This window comes from Meleagris gallopavo, chromosome 2 (assembly GCF_905368555.1).
Source record: "Meleagris gallopavo chromosome 2, MGAL_WU_HG_1.1, whole genome shotgun sequence".
NCBI lineage: Eukaryota > Metazoa > Chordata > Aves > Galliformes > Phasianidae > Meleagris > Meleagris gallopavo.
Window position 1 is genome coordinate 79,074,246 of NC_139405.1, and position 21,201 is coordinate 79,095,446.

At 34.9% G+C, this 21,201-nt stretch overlaps 1 protein-coding gene across 1 annotated transcript in view; it reads right to left on the minus strand.

Moving 5' to 3' along the window:
• Nucleotides 1-4,735: 4,735 nt before the first annotated feature.
• The window catches only part of MEI4 (meiotic double-stranded break formation protein 4), a gene marked incomplete at its 5' end in the record, with an annotated part of 62,074 nt that continues 45,608 nt past the window's right edge, over nt 4,736-21,201 (minus strand). Inside the window, one exon of the mRNA XM_031552560.2 lies at nt 4,736-5,878. Coding sequence (XP_031408420.2) covers nt 5,642-5,878 — 237 coding nt within the window. The remainder of the gene's footprint in view (nt 5,879-21,201) is intronic.

Genomic DNA, 21,201 nt, shown 5'->3' on the forward strand with positions numbered 1-21,201 from the left:
TGAGGGAACGCTTAACATTTTTCTTTTTATTTTTAAAAAGGCAACACATGAAAAAATTCAACCAGATCTCTATTTAGAAAGGAAATTATTTTTAATTTTATTCAGATGAGCTGTATCAAACTGCTCTGCCAGAAGTGCCAGTGGCTCCTCTGGCAATGCTCACCAGCCAGTGATGCAGACCCTACGATTGCAAAGGACTTAGGACAAAGCACTATGTTGTGGGAATGGTAGCTCCAGCCTAATGGCAAGGACACAGCAAGGTTTTATCAGGTTACTTCATCATGCAGCTTGGACATGGCTCAAAAAGATGACACTGCTGAAGGCTTTTAAAAAATCTCACTGGAGTTTGCACTTTCTGGGAAGTCTAATAAGAGTTTGTCTCATTTATTTGTTCATCTTATCTGTCTCTTTTTTCCTTGTATTCTGAGGACAGGACAGCTGCAGGAAAGGTTAACATGGAATTATATCAGCCTGTGGGATCTTTTTTATGGATAGCTACTAAAATAAAATGAAAGAATATCTGACTCTCCATTATCTCTAAGGCCTGAAAAGCCTTGATATTGACCGCAGGATGATAAACAAACATCAGTGAGACATTCTGACACCTTATGAAAATCAGTCTTGAAAACAGATACAAACATGGAGTTAGTCCTCCTTCCCACCCCTCTCCCCTCAAAAAAAGGTTCAAAGGGGTCAGGCACTAAGTAGAAAGATAGTAAATTAAAAAATTCTTCTCTCAATGTTTCTTTTTCTGACTTAAAACATATTCCTTTGTTTCTGATATCAAAACCAACAATTTTCCAGAGGAAGGAAGAGTGCTGGGTTGTGGAGAAGAAATCGTGGAGAGACTCCTCTTGGAGCACTTTGCTGGACATATCGAGGAGAAAGCGGCGACTGGAAATAGGCAGCATGAATTTATTAAAGGTAAATCATATCACACCAACCTGATTACCTCTTAGGATAAAATGACTGGATTTATGGACATCAAAATTACGAGATTCCAGTCTAGATGGGTGAAAAAACAGGTAGGTTTTAAAATGATTTGATGGTAGAGCTTACACAGTAGTTAACGGGTCTTTAACGGGTTGTACCTGGATGCCTGTCACAAGTGGATTATCACAAGGAGCTATTCTGGATGGAGGGTATCCTCACCAACTTTGCAGCTGGAATCAAATTGGGAGTCCCAGTCAATGTGTTTGAAAGTGGAGCTGCCATTAGAGGTACAAACGTGGACTGGATGAACGTGCTGACAAACTATGAAATTCAGCAAAGACAAATACAAGATGTCCCACCTGGAAAGACAAGCCCTGTGCAATGATACAAGCTGGGAGTGCCCAGCTGAGAAGCAGCCCTGGGGGCCTAGTTGGCAGCAAGCTGAACGTCCGTAGAAGCACAGCTCAAGGAAAGGTAATACTCACCTCTACTCAGCATTTCTTATCTCACATCCAGACAATTGCTATTTGGGGCTCCTCCAGTAAAAAGAGGATAAACTGATACATGTTCAGCGGAAAACCTCCTGGATGGTCAGGGTTGGAACATCTGCCCTGTGAGGTGGCTTAAGGAAGCTGGCTTGCTTGTACTGAGGAAGAGATATTTTCAGAAGGACCTAAAAGCAGCTTCAAGATCTATGAGGAAGATATGAAGGGGACAAAGCCAGGCTCTATGTGGTGGGAAGACTAAAGACACTAAGCATAAAACAGAGGTTTAGACTGTTTATAAGCAAAACCTTTTTCATCATAGAGACAGTCAAGCAGAAGAGGAGGTTATCCAGAGGGTCTGTACAGTCTGTCTTTAGAGTTTTCAATATCAGACTGGATATTGAACTAGCAACAAACAACTTATTCTAAATTCAAAACGAACCCTGCTTGTTCAAGCAGGAGATTTGACTGGACTTTTGAGGTCCCTTTCAACACAAGTTCTCCTATGATCATATGAACATAAGCTGAATGTTGTGTCACAGTAAACCTATAAGTTAGCGACACACAGAAAACTACAACAACAAAATGTTATTACAGGATTAAAACGAGGTAAAATTTCATTTCTACTACTACCAAAAGATATAAGCAAGAACTATCTCAAATCGGTACGTCATACATACATTTTTAAAAGGTTTCAAATTAAGCTTATAATAACATCTTGAGATAGTTCACTTCAAATTTTACCTACTGTCATTATTAGCAGACATGTAAAATTCTTAAGTGAATGGAACAGTCAATGGAGAAGCACTAATAACAATAATAAACATTTATTTTCCTTGCATCGTAATTTTGCTGCTCATAAAATAAGACAAACACAAAATTCTATTTAAAATAGATGCAGACAGTTAAAAAAAACTGGATAGCCATGAATGTGGCAAAGTAACAAATCACAAAATACTAACCACTTGGCTACTAATGAGTTAACAATGCTAATTTGACCATATAAATATATAATAAGTATTTAAAATATATACAAAAATATATAATAAATATAATTTGACCGGGTCAATATATATCTATATGCATCTATATAAAAGCCTGAATATTTTGCATTTTCACAACACTGGCATGTTGCTAATTTTTAAAGTATATACATTCATGAAAAGAAAATCAGTATGATGAAGTAAATGCTGAATTATAAATACTAAAACTGTACAGCTAACTCAGGTAGAACATTCCCAGGAAACAACAGGTCAGACCACTTTCTTCTTTCAGAGTTCCTTGTTCTTTGAGCCTAGGATAAGTTATGCTCAGCACATGGGACTTCTAGACTGTTCTTTAGACATCTAATATTCTCCATTCTTCAAAGACCATATGTATTTTCTCTGGATTTGGGATTCTTTGGAAGCCAGATATTTAAAAGCTGAACGTTGACATAACTACTTAGCAAGTACTTAAGACATTGAGTAAGTCCAAATTGCAGAAGCGTTGCAACTGGGATACAAATCCTTGCCTCAGAATATGTATCTGTAAAATCTAAACATAGGACTGGCCCTGTCATCATGTTTTGTTTCAAAACTAGACAGTCATGTTTCCGTAAATCATACCTAACAGTTACTGGGCAAAAGCAGACTCTGTCTGAAGAACATGGACTTAAACCTAGGCTTTTCTACTCCCCAAAACAATAGATATCTCAAGGGCAAGATTTAATTCTCAGTGTGAGACACTGAAATGCATCTTGTTGCCATAGTTAGCTACATATCCAAGTACCATCACTGCTCGACTCATTTTCCTAAATACTTTTAGTGACAGTGTTACTAAAGATGCTCCAAGGTATTAGAGGCAACTACACGAAAACAGCATGTCTGACACAGGACTTCTTTAAGAGTTGTATTCTTCTGCTGTAGCAGCTGGAGACTCAGCACAAAATATTGCTCCATTCTGTAGATTTTTCATAGCTTAGACACCCCAATTACACAGAGATATCTACATATCTACATCTGTGGCACCATCCTATTGAGGCAAGTCCCACATTGGTGAACTACTTCTTCAGGAAACTTAAGACAATTATAGAAACAACTATCCCAGCTGTAGAGGGTATTTCTCACATCAAAGCTGAAATATGCTCACTAACATGGATTAACCAACTATTAAATTTTGCAATGAAACAGACTAGGAGAGCTCAGGAGTAAACAGTACTAGCTAATAACTGTTACAATGGTATTACAATGGGGATTCTCACCCTGCTTAAATATTTTCAGAACTCCATAACAAACTGTTTAACAACCTTTTAAGATTTCATAAATAACATTTCAAGCCAGAAGTTGATTCAAAACATAGGAATGATGCATATATTTCCCAAAACATCCATTGCTCCTCCTTTCTAGTGGCCTAGAAAGTTTGCTGATGAGAAAACGCAGTGCTCTGCAAGGAAGGAAGCCTTTCAGGAAAGGAGTCATGAAACAATACACATTCTACTGTTTTTCAGATTCCATTATTTTCCTGTCTTCTGAATCATTTCTATGCAAGACATTTTTGAAGTGTTTTTTTTTTTTTTCCCAAATATGAAAAAGACCAAATGTTGCACAAATTACCATATCAAATGGATACCAGTTCCCTTTTATTTTTTTCCTCGCTCTTTTTGTAATCATGCTTTTATTGCTCTTATAGAAATGGCGTAAGGAGGTGGAAGAACCTTGTCCAAATTCAAATTAATAAGGCAACTAAAAAGGCACAATGATTCTTGTGTGGCTGCCAAATTTATATCCTTATTTATTTTCCTTAATTTAGTAAGACTTATCTAATTCTCTACTGTGGATATTCTTTTTGCAAATAAAACAGATTTCTGTTGAAAGTTTGCTAACAGGAAGAATTAAATGTTACAATAGAACATACTAAATACTAAGTTTAAGAAACATACCAATGCTGGATAGTATATGAACACTTATAATAATCTCTTTCAGATGCCAATTCAACATCAAAGTAACTTGTTTTGCAAATCTTACTATCTTCTAACTATGTAGAAAAAATAGGTTTATTATCTTAAATAAGTGCATTCAAACTAACAAAATAAATATTAACAAGATCAATTACTTACAGTAATAAAGCCACATTTCAGAGCATGTTTTGGGCATTAAAAATTGATTTGAAAAAATACTAAAGAAAGAATAAGGTAAATACTAGAAATGTTTTCTATTTTTGGTGAATATACCCTACTAGAATACTCAATAACACTAAAATGATGTTTATTTACTAGAAATAATACTATCATTGTAAAACTTGTACCCTTCTTCCTCAAATTTATCAAAGCTGTTCTGCATTGGTTAAGTTATTGTTGAACTCATTTCTACAGACCTAATGTATTTCTATAAATATGTGAATTTAATAATTACTATCAATACAATTGCACAGAAATAAAAATGTAAAAAAAAAACCAGTACATAAGCATACAAAGGAGATTTTATTCCTCTTCATTTATTTTGAACAAAAAGGTCTAAAGCAACTACAGAAGGAGTTAAATTTAATTTGAATTCAATAGTCAACTCAGAGTGAATTAGGCCTAATGCTTACGCATATACAAGTAAAGCCAAGAATAAGAAAGTTGTAAAACCAAGCATCAGATTTTATTTTGGTCAGATAATCACTGTGATTAAACAAAAAACTAAGACTATCCTAGAAGAATAGTGATGTTACCAAGTTTAAAAATATTCTTTTTGTTATTTCTGATTTCATCATCAGACAGCAATCTCTGCTGCATCACACTGAGCATGGCAACACACCTGCTTTCTGATGATCAGTCTTTTATTTCATATCATCAATATAACCAACTACCCAATGTCTCTAAAACACACAGAAGGTACACAACTTACAATTTCCTAACACAGAAGCCTAGCTCTACACTCTCATTATTTCTTGACTTTAAAGTTCACAGTGCTTATAGGAAGCATCACCTGAAACTATTTTTTTTGTTACCATTTTCACTGTGTATGCAAATACCAATATACTGGTTTCTGTTACAAGAAATAGCATTTATTAAAAAAAAAAAAAGAACAGGGCTTGAATTATTACATTTCTGAATATTTAAAATTGGAAATAAATTTATTTATCTCTGAAGCGAAAGCATAGCATAGAAGTTTAAAATAAATATTTTCCAATAACTAGTTTCCCTGTCTGACTCATTTTCCAATCCAGTTTCACAACAATGCACTGCTTTAAAGTAGGTTTTAATCAATTTGTATTTGAGCTGAGTTCAAAAGAACACTCACTCTCCATAAATATAAAGAAAACAAAGGGAATTCATCTGAAAGGTGAAAAATAAGCTGATCAAGGTTCTTCAGAAATTTGATTTTCTCTTCTCCATCATAGCCTGAGTCTTCTGTCTCATCGTGAAGAAGTTGTTCCAGAATCATAAACAAAGAAAAAATATTCTCATACTGGGTAATGTCATACATCGCCTGGATCTGGGAATAAAGAAAAACTGATGCATAAACACAGTATGATAATACTTCTGAAGCCCATTATCTCAGATGATAGTTGAAGGAATAATCGTAAAATTTGAAGTAATATTTCTATAATTAGAATGGCCATATATTCACACATGATTTCTAAGGAAAATTTTCTTCTTTGGGAAGCCAAACAGCTAACAATCCATCAAACTGTCAAATGAGAAGTCAACATAACATCTTGACGAGGATGCTTAGAAGACTTTCTCTAATTATCCACAGACTGTGACATGAAATTATGATCTATAGATTTACAACAACAACAACAAAAACTTTTCTTATTTTAGACATATGATTAAGTTTGTTTGGTTTTTGCTTCCTGAGATATTAAAAAAAAAGTTAAAAAAAATCTCTGTAGTATGAAGAATTGTTATTCAAATAATGCTTCTAGAAAATAAAACAAACAAAAAAAACCCCCAACACATTAGAATTCTCAATATCAATAGAAAATATCCAACTCTGTACTACAGCTTTGAGTCAATTACAAAGCGAAAGAGCCAGTTTGTCAAACTTAGAATTCATTCTAATGCACCTGTCCTGCATTTGGAAACTGCTTTTTCAAATTGAAGTTTTTACAGCCTCTGCTGTACACAGGGAACAACTGATAAGACAGAATCTTAAACCTTGTGGAGCTGGCTCCTTGGAGTGAAATTCTGGATCTTGCTTAATAGTAAAATCTACCAATAATATGAGATGAACTTGTTCTGAAAAAGACTGCAATTACAACAGCTGATTGATCAGAACTCCAAAGTTAATCAAACTTCCTAGAAAATCAAGTACATATTTTAGAAAATGGACGAATAGCTCTAACATGTCTACATTTGGGCCTGTAGTATCTGGCTGTATTGGATCTAGGCTTTGACATGGATCTATTAAATCAGCAGCACCCTAAACAGTATGCTGCTAGACTTTCCAACGTGTGTGAAATATATAACAGAACAGTTATTTTTATTGACCAAGTAAGTGATTTTTGATTCCACTAGAATCTAATGAAAAGACAGCAGTTTTTGTAAGGTGCATACCTCTGTGGTAGATGGTGGCTAAGGGGATTGTCTACTCTGTTATTGTGACCTAGCAGCTCTTCAATCCAAAATCAGAGTTTGAAGCCTCCAGTGTAAAGTTTTCAGGTCAGCTCCTACATCAGCAATAACGCTAAGGCACCACAGCCATCTTACTGCAAACTCCTGGTGTAGTATTTTTCTGAGTTTTCTATACATCTTGAAAATCAAGTTAATTACTGAAACTATTACTCCTAACCTTACACATTCCACTTATGTCTCTCTTGATCTCGGTAAGAATAACCTGCAGTTCAAAACCCCAAAACAAATCAAGTCTGACATAACAGATAGCAAAAAGATAAAAGCACAGTATTAAATACTTACATACTTTTAGAGTCCAATTAAATCTAATTATAGAATTAGAGAAGATCTCTTTCTATAACTTCAAACTATGATTTACATGATGCAAATGATTTTTTGCTGATGCATGCTAGAAGACACTATGTCATCACCCTATGCTTCTATAATGTGAGTGTTTGAAGTACAATTTTATAAGCAAAAATCTATGTTTAAGTCTTAAGCACTGGACTTGGAAATTCACTCATATCTTCCTTTCACATGAGTGATCAACAGAAAATACTTTAGAAAAGTGAATTATGTCACTCCACTTATCCCCATGACCTTTGGCTTTTTGAAGCAGTTAAGCAAGTGTGTTACTTTCAGTGGATCTCAAAAAGTGCACCAAAATGCAGCTTAGTAAACTACCTAATTGATTACATATAATAGAAACCACAAGGTAACTAATTGCCTTTCATCTACAAATACTACTTCCCTAGAAGAAAATGATTTTAGCCACACAAAGGGTAATTCTATGAGAGCAAGGAGGAAGCCTTTTTTTTTTTTTTTTTGGAGGTAATTGCTTTGCAGGGGATGAATGCACTTCAAAACGCTTTTATAATACCAGGGGAAAAAAAAAAAAAAAAAAAAAATCGATCTACAACAATTTCTGGTTCAAGGCTTACAAACCTTTCCAGCCCATTTAACGTAATCTCAACAAAACTTTTTTTTTTTTTTTTTTTTTTTTTTTTGGTACACTAATTGATGTAATTACTACCAACAGAAATTTATGCCTTAGAATTAGTAGACAGGAACATTTACAGCTACTGATGGTTAATAAGGTAACAACCTTTTCTCCTTGCTCACCAATGTACAAGAGTAGCAGCATATGTACATGACGCACACAGACATACACATGCACCAATATACCTAATCTATCTAGAAAGTTCAGAAGCTATGTTCATAATGCAGGCCTTTTACATGAACGATAATTCCAAAATAGATTTACATCAACAATAAATAAGTCTTATATTGATGCTGTTTTTCAGAAAGAATTTTATGATAATCATCCTTTTCAAAGATCAGACAAATGTGTTTTTGTTCTTGTTGGTTTTGTTTTGTTTTGTTTTAAATGAGACCAATCCTTGACATATTTTCTCTTTTCCTCACCAAGTATTTGGAAACATGTTTCTAAACAGTAAGATGCATTTTGTAGACAATTCAGTTTTTAATTTAACATTAGAAGTTGTTTTCTTATTCTGATTTCACAATCCAAAACACTTTTCAGAGTTAAAGTATTTTTAAAGATTATTAACTTAATTTTAATTTATTTATTTAATTAATTTTAAAGATTATTCTATAGAAGATTGAGCTTTACATAAGGTGGAAACCAGGAGTATGAGGATATTCTGGCTGCATTAGACGATCTATTAATCAGAATTCACCTGTCTTTATCACCAAGTGCAGAACAGAGGAAATGAATCAAAGGCTGCAATAAATTCCCCCATCTTCTCAAATATTAGAGAGTAACCACAGCAGACATTTTTACTACATACTCTGAAAGCATGGGAGAAATTCTATAACTAGTCTTCTTTATAATACCATCGTGGAAAACAAAACACAACAGTTCAAATATGTTAAAAGAAAATGTTCAAAAATTTAGGCAGCAATAGCAGTCAGAATGCTAAAAGTCAATCAGTATCCATGTTGGCCTTTATTATACTTACTTTTTGCAAAGCAACAGCCAAAATATTATCAGATGGCCCCGCATACGCTTTCAAGCCACTGCTGTCTTAGTAGACAGATTAGGAGTTGGCATTTACAGAAATAAATTGGACAAAAAATTAAGTCTGTAAACACACAGAAATAATTCAAGTAATCATCACGGAACAGTGGATGTCTTTTCCAAAAGCTGGGTTATTCAATAGGACTCAGTAAAAATTCCCAGATGATGGCAGAATATATTAGTTTTCTTGCCTTAGTAGTTCATGCCCATTTATAACATTTACTTAAACACTCTTAGTAATACAAATATAAAACAAAAACAGAAGAATAAATACTAGCTTTGAAACAATTCTTTAGAGTTCTATACAGCTCAGCGCACATTTCCAGGGACACAAAATTGAGATAATTAAATGTTACATTGTTAAATGTTACAAATTTTAGACACGTAACTTTAGTTCTCTAAAAATTATTTCCAACATTCGGGCTACAACAGTATAAAGATTTCCTCTTTCCTTGCTTACCTGTAGACACTCTCCTAACCACAAACATTTCTCCCTTCTTCCAACATATGTTTCATAGCTGCATTTTTTTTCCCCCAAAACAGCGCTAATTAAAATGATTAATGTAAAAAGTGTTACGTTCTTCCCATACATTGATTTCTACAAAATCATAGGATGTTACTGGAACAGCCGATGCAGTCTTCCAATTTGTCCAGGAGTGGTTGGGCTCCACAGGCCAGTGGGCACGGTTCCCTGCTGCCCAAATTCAAGAAATGTTTGGACAATGCTTTCAGACATAAGGTTTGAATTTTGGGGGAGTCTTGTGTGAAGCCAGTTGTTGGACTTGATTTCTGTGGACCCCTTCCAACTTGGGATATTCGATGTAACTTTATGAGTTTCTACAAGCAGCAATTCAAGTGAGCAGAAGCCAGCTATGCCTGGGAGAGAGTTACTCCATGTTTCTGCTGAGCTGAAGGCCATGTGTTCCCTACTTTGTACCACTGCTAGCTCATGTAGTTGCTCTCTGAATAAAACATCTAGCTGAGATGTAACATTTGTTCTACATCACGGTAGCTTTCAACTGGGTCAGTTCCATGTAGGAAATGAGATTTGGAAGGGGAAGGTAAGGACTGCAATGTTTTTATTCTGTATGCAACAGATGTTTGCACTCAGGAAATCAGAAGCTGAAACTACTGTTCTAGAGATGACAGAAAAATGTCCTTGCAGAGAACAAGTGCCAGTCTGCTGTTACTTGTAGTTCTTCAGGCAAATGACCACTCAGCCCTTGGGCTCAAGGTTACAGTAACCAAAACTGACATGGAAACTACTGGATATCATGCAACAAATTGTGGGATATGACAGGTAACAATGGGAGAAACTGACACAACTCATGGATGGCTGATTTTAGGTGAAGATTCACAGCCAGTTGAAGGGAAACTGTGGGGACATTGGGGAGAGAGGAATCTTGTAACAAGGACAAATGAGCAACTGTGTCAGCAATATAAGTTTTAACACTGTATCTGGACAATAGTATCACCAACACCAAATTCAGGTGCAGATACAGCAAAATAGGGACCAGTGAGGAAAATATAATTAGGGGCGGGTTATTTGGAAAGAGATGGAAATGTAAAAAGACAGATAGAAGAACAGTGAAAAGGAGGGCCAAAGCACAGGAGAGTTACATGATCAGTGCTCAACTGTCCTATAAAGACAGACAGCATTCTCATGAAGTTTCAGCTAAACGAAAAGTAACAGCTAACCAAAGTACATGTTCCGCTTCCGGTGACATTCTGGGGATTTTCAAACTTTACACCAGCATCACAAGACTGACACTACTGAGTGCAGGCAAGTAACTTCTACTCCTTTTACGCCTCAAAGGACCTACACTGTGAAGACAACACACACTTTACAATTGTAAACATATTTTAAGGTGAAAAGACGTGGAGTATGTTCAGGGAAACAAGTATGGAAACTAGAGTTTCCAGAACTACGTAGACACCAAGTTTTTAATGTATACTGCAGCAAATAATTATGTATACTATTGAAGTACATAAAATACAAACAGAAATTTCAAAAGCTCTCCTACAAATTTGAATCAAACTGGAAAGATGAGTGCTTATATAACAGATTTGATATTTAAAAAGGGATAAAAGCCACATTCATATTAGATGGCTATTTTAATAGAAAATTATCCTGCCCAAACTTTCTCAAATCACCATACTGTAAGAGTTTTATAATTTTTTTCTTGAATTTTTTCCATATCTTGGAAAATTTTTACTATTAAGCAGTTGTAATTTGTATGTTCCTGAGGTGTCTCTGCCTATTTCAGATTTCACTGAAATACGAAGTGCTAAAAGCTGGTACTTCTTTCACATGCATACTTTTTTCCCCCAGAAAACAAAGACCAAAACAAGCACGGCCTGCTAAAGCTATGCTAATGCTGCCTTCCAGGCAAAGCAGAGGCAGTGCTTGCTGCAGCATTTGCAGCTCAGCTGCAAATAACCACTCCCGTACTTAGGGAGTACCAAGGACAGAACAACCAAGTCTGCCCATCCATTCCCAGCAGGAACTTCTCCATGAGCTGTTCCCACCTCAGGAAGACGAATGGAACCAAAGCTCCTATAAATTTTTTAGAAGACTGAGGAATAGGCAAAGAACACGTATCTATTTTAAAACAGTATATCATCAACCAACACATCTCAGTGAATAGTTTCAGTATCCCTCGGTTCCTTGCAAAAGGCTGCTGGCACAGGCAGGTACATGTGCAGCCTGAGTTCTTGGCAGGAAAATAAAGATTTGTAGGCTAAGAGGCCACAGAACTTGTGTAAGTTGACATCCCACATGGCACGGATAAAAATACCTCCTCTTTGAAGTGCAGCATGACTAAAATGTTAGAAAATGTTTGAGTATCATTTACATGTTTCCAGAGACAGACAATCCTGGGACTGCTTGTTTTAGTAGTGAACTACTCCAATGCTTTCGTTAGTGCTTTAATCTAGAAGATATGTTTAGTATGTAACAGAGATGAGAGAAAGCACTAACACTTTTTTCCCCTAAAGAAAACAAAATATGGTTCAAGAAAAAGCACAGTAACCTCCCAGCAGGGTAATGAAGTATTTCCGTGATTCTGGTAAATGAATGGTAGAATTTGAGAATTTCCTATCAAGATTCTTCATAATTTCAGGGTTTTAAATGTCAGACCTACTGAGCTACAGTAAGAACAAAGTCAGAAGTGTGGAGATGAAAACAATATCCTTAAAAAAATACAGTCCAGCAGCAAAAGAAAGTTTTTTGTTCTTTACTTTTGATGAAAATATAATGGAAATTGAAAAATTGAAAATATTTCAGTACAAGAAAACTTGGAAAAGAACATCTGCATTAAGTGGTAATCAAAACAAAGCCAGGCAATAATAGATACAACTCACAAAACCTGGTATTTTATTATTAAGTGACAGAATTGACCAAATGATGACAGAGACAAGACTGTAAATAGCACCATATTCATATTTTCAGTATTTGTCATTTTCTATCCTAAAAATATTTTAATTAGAGTGCATTACTTAAAAATGTTCCCTACTGCTTCAGTTTCTCTTTACTCACAGCATTTCAATGTGATCCATGATTTGTTGTATTGAATTCTGGAAATGGAAGGGGTTGGTCCAAGTAGAGCTAAGAGACTAAAGAACAAGACAGCAGCAAAATAAATACAGACATCCAAGTCCACATAATTTTTTATTATTATTCTTATTTTCTGTGCTCACTTTGGATATATATAGAAAAATGTTGCCCTGAAACCATCTGCAGTATTTAAACAATATATTTGTCCTAACAACTGTATTATCAAAATCAAGTCATTAAATTAGAAGCAATACTTTTTACTTTCCAGTAAAAGAATTTCTAAACTGACTGATTGGAAACTACCATTCAAATTCTGAATTTTTCAGTAAACAAGTTCACCATCTTAGTTGAAAATTTTCTCTTCTAATACATCATCAGGAGTAAAACCAATATTCTCCCAAGCTTCTGAGCCAGAGGCTATAGCAAATATCTTTCAAGAATGACTAAATTGCTTCCTCAGACAGTGATACAATCTCTTTCTCATTGTATGAAGATCAGCTCTAACAGTGAGTTCTGTTCTTGACATGTTGCTTTTCCTTTGAGAAATCCCTATTCAGTCTATTCATTGCTATGTTCTTGTCATAAGAACAACACACACTTTTTTTCAGAATGCTTCAGGAATGTTTGAATAATAGAGCGTTTCACTTCGCAACAACAAAGACTTAACTCAGTGTTCCACAAGCATGTGAATAACTACTATGTAGAAACTGAAGCAGACAAAAAAAATCAACAACACGCATCATATAAGTAAGCACACAGTAGGACAATAGAGGGTCTCTCTAATTGCTGTTTAGTGTTTCAATACTGTGCTGACAAGCATCTCTAAAATATTTAAGGCAGGCAGGCATAGAAGACTTTACAGGAAATATTTTTGTTCTGATTTTAATACCACTGTCTTTTGTTAGAAGGTAATTATCTTACAAATTGCTGTGCCTCAGGATTCAGTATTCAGATGATTAGCATTTCTCTTTAATTGCTTTTTGTTTTGTTTTTGAAATGCATATTTCCCTAACAGCATTCCCAGTAATCATAATACCCATTAACCACATCAACCTGACAAGAAAGTTCAAACTGATTTACATGCTCTTTCAGTGCAAAATTCACACCACCTACAATTCCTTATTTAAACTCACAGTAAACAAAACAAACTTTCAAGCATTTTTGATCTTTCATTCAATGGGATTTCAAGTTCTGTTCTTCTCATGTCTTTACTGACGCTCTCTCTTTCACCTCAAGTAACTTGGTATGATTCAAACATCTGCATAAAACACCAGCTTTCTACTGGAATTATGTCACCAAACCCAAAAACCTCCTCCAAACTTTCACAGGATACTGTCAAAGGCAGAATTTAACTAGAAGCCATGAAAGGCATGGTAGGGTACTGTAATTTCATGAATATTAGAAACAATAGACGTGTAGTGCTACTTGTTCAACAAAATTTGTATATGTTGAATATATCTGTAGAATAAATACTGAATAGACTACTAAAATTCAATCATATGAAAACACTTATTTATTCAGCTTAAAATTGTGAGGAATTATAGAAACAAAATATTTACTTGAAAATCATGCAGAACATGAAATATCATGAAAGAGCACACCATACTATACCCAAAAGATTGCATTCATGCTGTAAAGCTTAATTATAGAAGCAACTACTCCCTTGCCTAGAACATGACAAAACATAAAACTGAACAGTTTATGTCCTACAATCTTTTTAGGCTTTACAGTAACTAAATGCTATGACTGTTTGCAAATATGGTTTCTCCTGCAAATTTACTCTTCTATTAATTTAATGTCATGCTGTCTTGGAAAATCCCAGACCAGTAGTTTTCTAGAAATTTGTATGTATTTTATTTATTACTTTTTAAATGCTATAGCAGTACAGAAATACAAAAAGAAGGGTTTAAAAGCTTCAGAGGAGCAGTTTGCAACCTGTGTCATAGCAGAACCTCCGCTGGAAAGTAGCGATATGCAGTTCAAGACCAGCTCTATAAATGCAGAATGCCAGGAGGGATTCTCTAAGGACAGCTACATTTAAAAAATAGTTTTTTGAAAATGACAAACTTCTGCAGTATTGTATGAACATTGTAGCATTCTGACAGAACACCAACAAACAAACAGACAAAAAAACCCACAACAAAGAAAACTTGCAAGGGATCATACAACAATTTGGCTGTTAGGAACCAAATATTTTTTCTTTCAAATTTTGAAGCAGAAACTTTACAGACAGGATTATGTATTAAAAAACCCACAGTTCTACATTACAATATAATCTGAACCAATCATTAAAGGATTTAGAGGAAAGGTCTGTGGTTTAAGCATTATTATTATTGAGATATATTATACCAAGCTGAACCTAATCCAAAGGCTTCCTATACCCAACTTCGGAATACTTAAGATCCCCATTTAATGTAGCCTGGGACAAGATCTCTGCTGTGCAAGTAACGCTCTGTGCATGGCCAAATCTCCAATCTGAACTGTTCTGAAAGTCTTATTTGTCAGTAGTTGGCAAAGACAGAATTGGCCTTAACTGAAAAAAAAAAAAAAAAAAAAAAAAAGATTCTAGAAAGTGCAGTTACATAAAAATTTGGATGTATAACATCTTTAGCAAGCACACTGCCACTTACAGCAGAACCTATTCACTGTGCTAGCAGGATGTCATCATGAAATGATGAATCTGGGAATCAAAATGACCTAGAAGAAAGTTAAAGAACATTTAGAAGATTTACATATGGCAGGAGAAGCATGTGATTTTTCATTCTTTGACATCATTTGTTTTTATGCCAAATCATCAGCACAGATCACTAACAGTACCTAAAACTGACAGCTGGTGGAGAAGTTCAAGCCACTTTGTCCTTTACAAGGATTCTGTGAGGAACAAATCAGTACTATTGAGCTGGGCATGTAAGGGCTGAGTACCTAAGCAAAAGTACTACCAAATACATCAAGTGTCCACAGTAAGCCAAAGATCTCAGAAAAATAACACTAAAAATGATGAGCAGTGTACTGCATTTCATCGAGTCCCTCAGAATCAGATTCTTGAGCCTAAACAGAGAGATGTAATAGAAATTTACAGGAATTAGATTTGAAGTAGAATCACGAATTCCAACATCAATTAGAAACAATAAACTTACTTACTAGAACCTGTATGAAACCCTAATGAAAGCTGAAGTTCCTAGAAAGAAACTATCACTTATGTGGATGTGGTATATGATAGCTGCCTCTCATTTAGGCCAAGAGCAGAACCCCACTAATCTAATCATGCTGGTCGCATTTCAGTGATCACTACAAACTCATTTGCTCTTTGAATCTCTGAATAGTGAGTCTGAAAAGATTTTTATTTATTTTTTTAAATTGGTTTGATCTTATGAATTGGTATGAACTTATTGGTATGAACTTATGAACTTCACAATACCGGATGCTGCTTGTATGAAAAGTAGAGTTTTAAAATGCAATAAGATTACGGTACATACAATTACTGAATAATTGAGCATAACACAATTTCAAGGAGGTTACAGAGAACAGCCCCTAATTCTTCCAACCATTAGACAGCAACATGACTGTTGCTGCTAAATAACAAATAGCATCATACCAGAAGGTAACACATAGTGTCACACTAAGGTAACCTACAGGTTCCTTCTGTCAGTGTCACAATACCTGCCAATCATTAAATGAGCACAAAGCAGACTAGGTGCAATGCAAATGTCAGATTTATTGTGCAGTAAGTGTAATGTTAGATATGCCACAATATTTATTATGAATTTGCCCTGTAAAGATTAGGAAATTTCCAACACTTCAAAGGATAACTAACTTTCCAAAACAATAGCTAAACTTCAGTTTGAGATGAGATGTGTGCATGTGTATATTGATGAAATTAAGTTGTTCTGGAAGAAGAAATGAAACAGTGCTTCTTTCTAACACTGTTGGCCAGATGTGCTAATTTAAAATACCCAATACTTTATTTTGCACAAGAAAACTTCTAATGGTTGATTCTGTTTAATGTCTATCAGTTGGCAAATGCATACAGGAACGCAGTAATACTTCTCTAAGTGCTGTTAGCAACACAATAGCATTCCTCTTTCTTCAGCTATCAAATTTTGCTACTTCAAACAGACGCTTAATGCAATTTAACATAATGCTTAATTTATTAGAAAGCATTAAAACTATTGTGCAAGATATTAAAATATAGCATTAACAAATTATACTAAATACATAGGTTACAAATCTCCTCAAAACGATTTCAGATGACTGCAAGAATTACATTATGAAAAATATGACAGGAAGTCATTACAGACTGACTCATTAAAAGATGACAGAAGAAACAAAATTAAATGCAATCAGAATTAAAGTGCACCAATCACCTTTGTTATGCTGTACCTAGTAAATTTTTAGTTGCCTATTTTTAGACTCGTCTGTACGACCTAGTTATCAACCAATGAAACAACAGCTGCAGTATTAATAAAACTCTTGTTTTAATAGTTAAAGTTTCTTCATTAGAAGAAAGTCACTATCTAAATCCAATTTTATTTTGTTTTTTTTATATTTAATTTTTACTGCACTTATTCCCTGAAAGAGCACTAACCAAGCAGAGAGAAAAATTCAGGGACAGTAAAGCGATTTTCAGACCATGAACATGAAAGAGAATATTGCTACATTCTTAATGGCTTTAGAGTAGACATTAAATATATAAGTTATATATTTAAAAATAGGAAAAACCTAGGTTTTCCTGATGACACCACATTACCCAATAAGAAACTCATGTTGTGATTGTTTCTGTTATCAGATTGGATTCATTTAAATTTAATTCCACCCCCTCTATGCTACCTTGGCATATAGCCATTGATTTTGAAATATTTTTAAACATTCCAGTCACTAAATTCTTTTTAAAAAAAAAATAAAATTTTTTTCTTTCTTTTCCCCCCACTGGTCCATCTCTTTTCCTTACTACCATGTATTTTAGGTTCCCTCCCATACATGGAGGGCTTAACATCACATGGTTCATTTAATGATCTTTTCAGTACTCAGTCTTCTGGCTAATACGAATTGAAAGACTTTGAATTCCTTAAACCTAAAGGGATAATTAGATCTTTCCCATCTTTTTTCCCCTCAGTGGGATCTCTGTTCTCAGAATTGTACCAGAGCAGTCTGAGGCCAATACCACTCAGTGGCTTTACCTTCCCATAAAGGGAACCATGATGGTTCTTGATAATTATCCCTTCTCAGAATAAAATATGCCTCAAAACCTGTTCCCATCTCCCAAGCCCCTGGATAACACATGAATTTATCAACAAACAAGAAAGCACTTCGTGTACATATTTTACCCCGACCTTGAAAGTCCAAGAGTTAACAACTCAAGTACAGATGAAGGAACCTAATGACTGTGCTCCAGACCAATTTCCATTCTATATCTTTTCAAGATAAGAGTCCATAAATTGCAAAGCCTTCTTTCATTTTACAGGAAACTGCTTCTCATCCCAGAAAAGAAAAAGAAAACCCAACCTGTCATAAAAGATCTTCGGGAGCAAGTATCCTTGAAAAGAAGGAGGGTTAGTATGATTCAGAATGAGCATATGGAAAACTAGCAGTTTCTAGCTGTGCTAATACAATTTACACACAGAGTTCTATTCTTCAAGAAATGCACATACTACATACATATAATAGTGAAAACTGCAGAAAGTAAGAGAATTGAAAAAGGAATGTATCAGGCCTCTTAAGCATGTCTCCAATGTGAGGGTAGGTACCTTGTGAAACTCAAAGAGGTGTTCAATTGGGTGACACTAATGCCATTTCAGTGGATTTACTGGTGGAACAACCAAGAAGTGTCGCTAAAGGCTTTTAATTTGCTCCTAAAATCTTTAATGAAAGATCTCACCCATTATGTCATCAGAAAGAACAAACAGGTAGTCACTACTAACTAAAACTAGAAGATGCTTCTCACAAGAATGGTATGGCCTTTGAGAGGGAGTATCAAGCACATCCACTGCAGCCTGTAGCAATATCATGATGAACAGAATGAGTCTTGGAAAGAAAACTACCTGAAGTCAGTAGAAAAAAAAAAAATAGGAGCAAGGTCCAGAGTTTCTGCAGAACCTTGAATTTGTATAGACAGCCTAATATCTAGCCAAGAGAAACTGATGATGCAAAGAACTTCCCAATTCCGCTGTCACGCTTCTTGGTCTCATCTCTAGAGTATCACTGTTCTATAATTATAATCCACCATCTACATCCCACGTAACTTCAGAAATAACTCCCACCATCACGCAGCTAAACCAAGTGAAAAGTCGAGCAGTCTATGGGTTTTTTTGTTTGTTTTTTTAATCTATCAGTTCAACAGATAGCTTGACACTGGAGATTTTTTATGACGACTTTGTCAGATTTAAGATGGCCTTACTAATACAGGGATACTGACAACATCTGATGACAAAGGATGTATTGCCTAAAGGCTGAAAGATCTCAGTGATCAGCCTAGGAAAAAAAAAAAAAAAATGTAGTCTTTGCCCAGAAGCATAGAGTATACATACACTCAACAATGAGATACTCCCTCTTATGACTTTCATGGAGATGATAATTGTAGTTGATCCCTAAGAGGGCATGAAGTGTGCTGCTTCTCCTATGCATGTGTTCAGCCAACAGTCGAGAAGAGGAAGACTGTGAGAAGTAGAATCCCTATGCTCATGGAATGGCAGAACTTGCAACAGCAAGTCAGTTGCTGCTTCATGAGGATCTTTGTGATCTAAAGACAAAAACTTCTCAGACAAATTCTCAAGCTAGATGGTCTAAAATGAGGTGAGATAAATGAATTAAGGTAGTTTCAAGAGTTACTCTCCTAATATACCATGATTTTTCAATAGCAAAAATGGAAGTGATAGCAGACTATATATGTATGTTCTGCTGGTGCTTAAGAATGGGACATAAGACTTGCTTCTGGGTACAGCCAGTGGCTCTTCCCATTTTGTTAGAGTTAACAGATAAAGTTACTTTGTATATAAACTATACAAAGATTTGTGAATTTATTCTAAATGCTGAAAAAAGGCAGTAGAACTTGAAATGGCAATTTTCTGCCATCTTAACTCAGAAGTTGAAAATCATCATCACTCAGGACAAATATATTTCATTTCAGAGCTCCATTTTAGCACTGAATTCATCTTGCCTGTCCTAAGACACATATTTAGCATCAAGCAAGTGTGTGTAAGTTTAACAAAGAAGAAATATATTTGGCTTTTAGCAGGAGAGATAGTGTCTTGCTATCCATCCTAATGTAACTGTATGGAGGGTCAGATATTGAAGATCATCTTCTTCCTGAACCAAAGCTGTTTACCACCTTGGAGTCATTTGTACCAGAAGGACAGCTCAACAGGTCCCTTCCAACCCTGGCCAAAACAAAAAATAGAAACACGTTTGATTTTCTTTCTCACCCTTTGGATCCATCAGAGCTGCATACTCAGAGAACCATAAAATACTGGCCGAAAATTACTACCTTAAAAAGAAACAAACAAACCTGAAGTGATATCAATAGTCCAAAGATAAAAAGTAAAGCAGAGAGGAAAAAAAAAAAAAAAAAAAAAAAAAAGAAGATTTCAGAGAATTAGCTCATATAGTGATAAACTTTCATGGAATTCCCACATGGAAAAAGTAGTAAGAAATTTCTGGCATTGGATCTTCAGGCAGAGAAAGAAAATATAGTAGATGGTAGCTTAGAACAAAGGTATCTTCTCTGCCTCGTATACTTCATTTTTTTTTCCTCCTTAAAAAACAATTTCTATTTCAAGAGATGACCTTGAACATTTCCAGATCTGCTGCTCTTATCTGAAGCCTTTCTATTCTTTATGTATTTTCTAAGGCAAGCTGACCAAACTTGCTGCAACTCAAAATCTACGCCTAGATTAGTTCATCTCATAATCCTAGTAAGTAAGTAATTAAGTAGTGAGTAAGAAAGGAATTAGTTTAAAATAGTTGCTCTGCCTGGAAATAACAGCTAACAAATCTGTTTTCTGCAAATAATACGAAATTCACTCGTAGCAGTAAAAGAAAATAATCATTCATTATAGTTAAAAATGAAAAATTACATTAACTGAAATCTTCTAAATTTTAATCTAAAATAGTAACCACCATCTTGCTACACTAAACTACTACAGAATGATAGAGTACCTGGAGTGTTTTTTAATTTGCTGCTTCTGTATTGCAGTATGATTTATTTCACAATTTGCAACTGTGTTTAATTGCATATTAAGAGACGGCTCAATGTGCAACAAGATTTTATTAACACAGCTGCCTATCATATTTCATATTGAAAACAACCTACACTGGCTTACCTATGAAATGAGCTCATAATAAAGACCTACTACATGTAAAGTAGCACATTAATATTCTACACAGACTGTAATTGCCATTCTATCGGTTTTGTAATATTCATATTTGCAAGCAGTTCTGAATAGCCTTCAATTGTTTTTCTTCTAAAATGCCCCCTTTGCATTTATATTAAAAACCTTGGAGAAGGCAGTTACTAACTGGGAATACAGTAATGCAGCGTATCTTTTAGTTTATTTTGACTTTGTGCAAATCTGAAAGTATTTCTTAAGTCTTTTTTTTTTTAATACTTGAA